The following is a 9218-nucleotide window of genomic DNA, read 5'->3' on the forward strand; positions in this document are numbered from 1 at the left end:
GTTATTACACAAAACCTTTTTGCTAAATCACAATGAATCATTTTAGCAATAAGTGATTGTAACGTTCTGAGCTCAGGAAATTGGCATATTAGAAGGGAGATACATTTTATGCTGATAAAGTAGTAAGAGAGATTTCTGGTTCAGGCCAAAAGGAAGAATCTTCATTATTCTCAGATTTTCACCCATTCAGTTAAAACTCCATAGACATGACATAATAAACAAGCATAAGAGGTCTCCAACAGCTACCGTGTGGAAGGAAGAAGATTGCCTAGGAACCTTGAGACTTGAGGAATGTTGTAGTGTGTTTCTTTAATACTTCTCATATATTCTAGGCAGGACAACTGCTTCAAGCTTCCAACTTGAACTTCAAATAGTACAGACATACCAAAAAAAAAAAAAAAATCTGTTCCCATTAGGTGAAGGACATAATAACAGACTTATACTCTTATGCCTGGAGTGGTGAGGGAACTATAAAAAACAATTATAAAAACTCAAAAACACTCATAAATAAATTTCATGCCAGTCAGAATGGCTGCTATCCAAAAGTCTACAAGCAATAAATGCTGGAGAGGGTGTGGAGAAAAGGGAACCTTCTTACACTGTTGGTGGGAATGCAAACTAGTACAGCCACTATGGAGAACAGTGTGGAGATTCCTTAAAAAACTGGAAATATGACTGCCATATGACCCAGCAATCCCACTGCTGGGCATACACACTGAGGAAACCAGAACTGAAAGAGACACATGTACCCCAATGTTCATCGAAGCACTGTTTATAATAGCCAGGACATGGAAGCAACCTAGATGCCCATCAGCAGATGAATGGATAAGAAAGCTGTGGTACATATACACAATGGAATATTACTCAGCTATTAAAAAGAATGCATTGGAATCAATTCTAATGAGGTGGATGAAACTGGAACCTGTTATACAGAGTGAAGTAAGCCAGAAAGAAACACACCAATACTAACGCATATATATGGAATTTAGAAAGATGGTAATGATAACCCTGTATGTGAGACAGTAAAAAAGACACAGATGTATAGAACAGTCGTTTGGACTCTGTGGGAGAGGGCAAGGGCAGGATGATATGGGAGAATGGCATTGAAACATGTAAATTATCATATGTGAAATGAATTGCCAGTCCAGGTTTGATGCATGAGACAGAGTGCTCGGGGCTGGTGCACTGGAGCGATGAAAAATTTTAAGAATTAGGCAGAGTTAATGTTGCATGACACATGACACTTGTACATTTTTAACACTAAATGTCACTGAATTGTACACTTTAAAATGGTTATTTTTATGTTATGTAAATTTCATCTCAATATAAGAGAAAGAGATTGGCAGAGAGGATTAAAAAATATGATTCAATAGAATGACCACTTTTTCTATTAAAAGTAGATTCCCTGGTAGCTCAGATGGTAAAGCGCCTGCCCGCAATGCAGGAGACCTGGGTTCGATCCCTGTGTCGGGAAGATCCCCTGGAGAAGGAAATAGCAACCCACTCCAGTACTCTTGCTTGGAAAATTCCATGGATGGAGAGGCCTGGTGGGCTACAGTCTATGGGGTCGCGAAGAGTCAGACACGACGGAGCGACTTCACTTCGTGAAGTGTCAGTTGCTTAGTCATATCTGACTCTTCACAAGCCCATGGACTGTAGCCCACCAGACTCCTCCGCCCATGGGATTCTCCAGGCAAGAGTACTGGAGTGAGTAACTTTTCCCTCCCCCAGGTGATCTTTCTGACCCAGGGATCAAACCAGGGTCTCCTGCATTGCAAGCAGACTCTTTACCATCTGAGCCAGGAGGGACGCCCAAGTTCCATTTAAAATTCTTCATCTGATCATTTTAATCTCTACCATTTCTGAGTATCATTCTAATACTTGCTTTGTCTCTTTAGACTGTATTGTTTCCTGTCTTTAGCATGCCTTATCATTTTTGTTGAAACAAAACATGATACATTGAATAATAGGATCTGACAGAATAGGTCTTTGTGTGATGCTTTCTATTTATTTGATTAGGAGTTATGCTGTTTAATGTTTGCTGTAACTGTAGGTGTCAGAAGCCTCGGTCTCCTCTAGTGTCTTTGTTCTGGTCTCCCACATTGTTTGGGGGGTTTCCTAGAAATTTTTTCAGATGTATGTCTGGGTCTTATACCTCTCGTGGTAATCCACTGTTGTTATACTAAAGACCTATTAATGTGATGGTACAGTATTAGGGATGAGTTTTCTATAACCTTATGATTAAGTCCGTCTGGACTGTGACTTTCAGGAAAGTGACTTAGAATATATATTTCTTTGCTTATGGGAGACGGGGAACCAGAAGAGGCTCATGTCATCCAGTTGCACTTTCCCTAGTTCAGACAAGGCTCAGGTGAAGTAGTTTCCCAGAGGGCAGATCACTGCCATACGGAACAGACCGTTCTGAGAATATGAGGTGGGAAATAACTGGGCCCCAGGCTAAGGATCCAGAGTTTGTCCTCTGTGGACAGATACTCCAAAACAGCAGAAGTGAGAGAGGAGCTGAGCCCTGTCCAGATAAGAGACAAAACACCACATGTCCCTCTTTCTCAAGGTTAAGGAGGACTTCCCAATTATACGTGCACAGAAAAGCTCCTTGGAGGTCAAAAGAAAGGGGGTGGCACCTCATAGTAAGTAATGCCAACCTACCTACAGACCTCTTCACTAGAACCCATTTTGGCTGAGAGACATGCACGCACGGAGGAGCCTTAGTTATACCAGTAAGGGCTCAGAACCAGGCATAGCAGGATGACTGGAAAGAGAGGACAAGGAAGAAATGCCCCTTAAACGTGATTCCAACTTCACAAGGGTGTGACTCCCTCTCTCTGAGCCTGCTCACGTGTCAGTCCGCATGTACTCTTTTTCCTCCCACTAAACACTTTACCTCTTTTGCTACTTTCTATCTCTATGTGGAAATTCATTTCTATACAGCTGACGAGCCAAGGCCTTGTCACTGGCTGCTGATCCCTGGTGGTCTAGCGGCTGTGATTCAGTGCTCTCACCGCCATGGCCTGACTTCAGTCTCTGGCCCAGAATGGAAATCCTGCTTCAAGCCACTGCAGGCGAGGCCACCTGAGATCAAGTATTTCAAAATGACAGCTTTCCCCATAGGTACATGGTTGCTGTACACTTAAACACGACCAGGATGAGGGGATTTTTCTGCATCTTCATTGTAAGAATCTCTTTAGGCTTTTCCAGGAAAAGCTCACAAAAATGTGGAGCTCTTCTAAGACTAGGCTTTCAGTAGTTTTTAATTCTATAACTAGTCCATACTATAGCAATTTGTCAATTATCACTTGAATATTTCTATCAGTTGCTGGCTTCAGTGGTTTCTACTCCCAGCAAGCTATGATTCTCTGTATTTGCCTGTCTCTTCAGCTTTTGCATGGTGGTTTGCCTCTTGACCTCAATCCTCTGATTGGTTTAAAATAGTGACTGATTTTAGTTTGTTCACATTTTTCTCATGAAGGTGCTAATGATGACTTCTAATCTCGTTATATGTCAGAACAGAAACCATAGCCTGCAGTTCTCTTTCCTTATGGTATCTTTCCCTGGTTCTGGTCCTCCCTGAATGGGCCCCATAACTGAATTGCTTCTTCCTCCTCTAATTTTCTTGGAGGAGTAAAGGATTAGTATTTTTTTTTTAATGTATGACAGAATTCAATCACATGAATTGTAAATTATCTATTCTGATTTATCTATTGCTTGAGTTTTGGCAGTGTGTGTCTCTTAGGAAATTTTTCCCTATTATAAGTTACCTGATTTTTCAAAATTTCACTTGCTCACATATCCTTATATGTGTAATTTTTTACTGGAGTACAGTTGGTTTACAATGCTGTGTTAGTTTTAGGTGCACAACAAAGTGAATACATATACATATATCCACTCTTTCTCAGAGTTTTTTCCCATGTAGCTTATTACAGAGTATTGAATAGAGTTCCTTGTGCTATACAGTAGATCTTTATTAGTTACCTCTTTTATGTATCATAGTATATATATTTTAATCCCAATTTTCCATTTTCCCCTTTCCCTCCTGATAACCATCCCTGGTGGCTCCGGCAGTAAAGAGTCTGCCTGCAATGCAAGAGATGCAGGTTTGATCCCTGCACTGGTATGATCCCCTGGAGGAAGGAATGGCTACTCACTCAAGTATTCTTGCCTGAATAATTCCATGGACAGAGGAGCATGGCGGGCTACAGTCCATGGACTTGTGAAGAATCCGACACAATGGAATGACTAACAGGGCTTCCCTGGTGGCTCAGATGTTGAAGAATCTGCCTGCAATTCATTTACATTTAAGGTAATTATTGATATGTATGTTCCTATTGCCATTTAATTGTTTTGAGTTTGTTTTTGTAGGTCTTTTTTCTTCTTTTCTTCTTTTGTTCTCTTCCCTTGTGCTGTGATCTCCATCTTTAGTGTTGTGACTGGTTGCTTTGTCTTTTTTTTTTTTTTTGTCTGTATCTGTTGCAGTTTTTTTCAGAGAAGGCAATGGCACCCCACTCCAGTATTCTCACCTAGAAAATCCCATGGATGGAGGAGCCTGGTAGGCTGCAGTCCATGGGGTCGCTAAGAGTCAGACATGACTAAGTGACTTCACTTTCATTTTTCGCTTTCATGCATTGGAGAAGGAAATGGCAACCCACTCCAGTATTCTTGCCTGGAGAATCCCAGGGACAGGGGAGCCTGGTGGGCTGCCGTCTATGGGGTCGCACAGAGTCGGACATGACTGAAGTGACTTAGCAGCATTGCAGTTTTTTGGTTTATGGTTACCATGAGGTTTAAACATAAGAGTTTATATGTATGCAAGGTTGTTTTAAGTTACTGGTCTGTTCATTTCAAATGTAATTCCCATTTCCTGCATGTGTATTCACTTCACAATTGCTGGGTTTGATATCATATTTGTGTATGGATGATTTCCTACTTTTACTGTATGAACTTTACCAGTGAACATTCCCATTTGTGATTTTCTTGTTTTTAGCTGTGGCCTCTTTTTTTTCCCCCTCATAGAGAAATTCTTTTAGCATTTGATTCAAATCTGATTTAGTGGTGCTGAATTCTCTTAACTTTTGCTTACTTGTAAAAGTTGATTTCTCCTTTGAATCTGAATGAGCTCCTTGCTGGGTAGAGTAATCTTGGTTTTTTTCCTTTCATCATTTTAAGTATATCCTGACATTCCCTTCTGGCCTGCAGAGTTTCTGCTGAAAATCAGCTCATAACCTATGGGAATTCCCTTATATGTTGTTACTCTTCCCTTGTTGCATTTAATGTTTTTCCTTTATATTTAATTTTTGTGTGCCAGCATATTTCTCTTTGGGTTTATCCTCTAAGGGAATCTCTGTGCTTTCTGGACTTGGGTGACTATTTCCTTTAACATGTTAGGGAAGTTTTTCTCTTCAAATATTTTCTCTGTCCATTTCTCTTTTTCTTCTTCTTCTGGAACCCCTATAATTTGAATGTTGGTTCATTTAATGTTGTCCTAATGGTCTCTTAAACTGCCCTCATTTATTTTCATTCTTTTATCTTTATTCCATTCCATGGCAGTGATTTCCATCATTCTGTCTCCCATTCTTCTGCCTCAGTTTTCTTGCTATTGATTTCTTCTAGTGTATTTTTCATTTCGGTTATTATATTGTTCACCTCTGTTTGTTCTTAAATTCTTCTAAATCTTTGTTATACATTTCTTATATCTTCTCAATCCATGCATTTGTTCTTTTTTCCAAGATTTACATCTTTATTATTATTACTCTGAATTCTTTTTCAGGTGGATTACCTATCTTTTCTTCATTTAGTTGTCCTTGTAGGTTTTTATCTTGCTCCTTCATTTGCAACATACTTCTCTGTGATCTCATTTTGTCTGAATTTCTGTGTGTGTGGTCTCCCTTCTGCAGGCTGCAGGACTGTAGTTCTTGCTTTTGGTTTCTGCCCCCTCCCAGGTGAGGCTGATCTAGAGGCTTGTGTCATCACCCCTTTGGTGGTGTGGTCACCAGCACCTGCCCTGGATGTTGAGGGGGGCCTCCAGCTTGCTCTGAGGCTGTCATTGCTTTGGCAGGGGTGGGGTCCAGTTCCTCACTGTTGGTGTAGAGGCCCCCAGATCTGTTTCTAAGTTTGGGTAAGGCAGAACTGGAGCCCTCCCACTGGGAGAGAAAGCATGGAGTACTCCTCCACTGGAGCCGTTTACCTGTGAGCTGCTCCGATGTGTCCCTTTCACCCACTGTATTGCTGCTCTGGTGACCCTCAGGTGTCGCTCTGTGCAGGCCACTGCCACGGACCCCCCGAGGTCAGGTCCAAGCCCTGCTGTCGCTGTGCGCTGCACCCGCCATGGAGGAAGCTCATGCTCTGGCCCAGCCCCAACAGGTACTTGCCCGCAGAGCCCACAGCTGCAAAAGCCAAACCTGTCCCGGGGGCAGAGGCTCTTGTCTTCTTGGATTTGGATCTTTTTGCAGGCATTGACTTTAGCAATCCATCAGTTGAGGTGTAACTCTGTGGTTTGTACAGCCACGAGGAGAGATTTTGGCTCTTTTCGTTAGTCATACGGACGCTGGGTCTCAGCTGTAGTTTCAGATCCACTTTTGTGTGTGTTTCTCCCGCCAGGGTCTGTTCCAGAGGTTGCTGGAGCACACGAGACCCTCAAGCAGGAAGGAGCAGAGACGCAGTTGGAGTGAGGGGCAGCCAAGGTGGTGGGGGAGGGCAGAGGCAGCGGCGGCAGGGCCGTGTGAGTGGGGTCCATTGCAGCCCCCCAGAGTGCCCTCAGGGCCTCACGCGCTCCAGTGCCGGGCCAGTGCGCGAGGAGGGAGGCTGCGGCGGTGGCCCCAGAGCAGCGCACATCACCCAGCAGCGGCGCTTGTCTTCTGCGGTGGCCTGAGCTTCTCCAAGAGCACTCCTGGTTGCGGAGCTCCGCGTCGCCATCCCCTCAGCCTGTCTCCTCTCAGCCAGCAGCAGTCTCCTTCCGGGACCTGCTCCCCAAATCCCTCTTTCCTCACCCTGCCTTGCGCACACTGGCGGACACCCATCTCAGGCTGGGGCGCACCGGGCTGTGGGCTGGACCATCTGTGTGGGTTTCCCTCTGTCCTGCCTGCCAGCGCGTGGCTGCTGCGCTCTCCCTGGAGCCCCCAAGCTTCCCTTCAGCCCCAGCTGATGGCCCTGCTGGTGAGGGGCTTCCCCAGATATGAGACCCTCTTCCAACTTTCACTCTCCACCAAGGATGCAGCCCCGTTCTGCTTCCTCTCTTCCTTTTCCTTCCTTTTTTCTTTCATCCTATCTGATTACACAGGAATCTGCCTTGCCCCTCCTGTATCTCAGGTCCCGTACCTCAGGTCCTCTGCTAGAATCCAGCAGGTGCTCTGAGAGCACTTTTCCATTTGTAGATGTATTTTTGATGCATTGTGGGGAGAGATGAGCTCCACGTCCTCCTACTCCTCCGCTATCTTGTTAGGGAGTCAAGACAGCTGAGAAGTAGGACAATGTGGAGTTCATCTATATATTTTCATTTCTGTAAGGTGAGTTAGTAATATCCCTACTTTTATTTCTGATTTTACTAACTTGAATCTTTACTCTTTCTTGTTCACTCTAGCTAATGGTATAATAATTTGATACTTCTGAAGAATCAACTTTGGTTTTATTAATTTTCTCCATTGTTTTTCTTTTTCACCATTTCTTTATTAACATGCTAATTTTTATTATTTCTTCCTTCTGCTTATTTTGGGTTAATTTTGCTCTTTTATTGTTTCTTATGGTGGAAAGTTAGGTTATTGATTCAAAATATAAGCATTTATTGTTGTAAATTTCTTTTTAAGTACTACTTTAGTACATTCACAAAATCTTGGCATGTTGTTTCTTTAATTTTACTCATCTCAAGATATGTCTAATTTCTTGTGTGATTTGTTCTTTACTTCATTGAGTTTTTAGGAGTGTTCTTTAAAATTTTCACATCATTATGATTTTCCCCATTCCCTTCTGTTATTGGTTTATAATATATCTTTGTGGTCATAGATTATTAGTTGTATGATTTCAATTTTTAAGCATTAATTGAGGTGGTTTATATGGCTTAACATATGGTTTTTCTGGAGAATATTTGATTTGCACTTGAGAAGAATGTGTATTGTACTATTTTGGGGTGATGTATTCTGCAACTGTCTGTTAGATGTTGTTAAGTTCTTTATTTTTTCTTCAGTTTGCCTAGTTGATCTATCATTTTTACAGGATTTATGGAGGTATAATTGATAAAATTTTTATATGTTTATATAAATTTTATAAAATTTATATAAAACTTTACATATTAATATATTTTATATATGAAACCAACATGATGGTTTCGTATATGTATACAGTGTGAAATGATTACCACAATTAATTAAAGCATCCATAACTTCATATTGTTATCTTTTGTTTTTGCTGTGGTGAATACACTTAGATCTCTTCTCCTAGCAAGTTTTAAGTATACAATAGAGTATAAACTGTCACCACATTGTGACTTAGTTTCCCAGAACTTATTCATCTTATAACTAAAGAAAGTACCCTTTGAACAACATTTCCCCAGTTTATCCACCCATCAGCATTGGTAACCACCAGTGCCATTCTCTGGTTCTATGAGTTTGACAGTTTAGAGTCCACACAAAAGTAAAATTATACAATTTTTGTCTTTCACTTTCTGGCTTATTTCATGTAACATAATGTCCTCAAGGTTTATTCATGTTGTCACAAATGATAGGGTGTCTTCTTTCTATGGCTGAATATATACATATATATAATTTTCTTTATTCATGAACAATTCACCTGATGAACATTTAGATTGTTTCCATATCTTGGCTATTGTGAATAATGATACAATGAACCTGGGAGTGCTGATATCATTTTGAAACCCTGATTTCAGTTCTTTTGGATATATGCCAAGTAGTGGGATTGCTGAATTGTATGATACTCATATTTTTAATTTTTTAAGGAGCCTCCACACCATTTTCATAATGGCTATACCAATTCACATTTCCATCAATACCAATAGAGTATAAGTGTCACGCGAGTGTATGTTCCTCAGCTGTTTGTCTCGTCACAACAAAAATTTGGAGTGATGGACATTAAAGCCCCTTGGCGGGTCACAGCTCTCGGAGGACAGACCGTGTCATAGCTCTCAGGTCTCGAACGGACCATGTTATAGCTCTTAAATAAATCAGTGTTACAGCTCAGTGTTACAGCTCTATTTA

General features: G+C 41.5%; 1 protein-coding gene across 1 annotated transcript; it reads left to right on the forward strand.

Annotated features, from left to right (window-relative positions):
* Positions 1 to 2554: 2554 nt before the first annotated feature.
* LOC122454969 lies at positions 2555 to 7675 on the forward strand. The gene is made up of 3 exons (XM_043489609.1): positions 2555 to 2648; positions 6260 to 6375; positions 6613 to 7675. Exons 1-3 carry the CDS (start codon positions 2555 to 2557, stop codon positions 7363 to 7365), a joined length of 963 nt encoding a protein of 320 aa, XP_043345544.1. The 3' UTR covers positions 7366 to 7675.
* The last annotated feature ends 1543 nt before the right edge of the window (positions 7676 to 9218 follow it).

Source organism: Cervus canadensis, chromosome 17, assembly GCF_019320065.1.
Source record: "Cervus canadensis isolate Bull #8, Minnesota chromosome 17, ASM1932006v1, whole genome shotgun sequence".
Taxonomy (NCBI): Eukaryota; Metazoa; Chordata; class Mammalia; order Artiodactyla; family Cervidae; genus Cervus; species Cervus canadensis.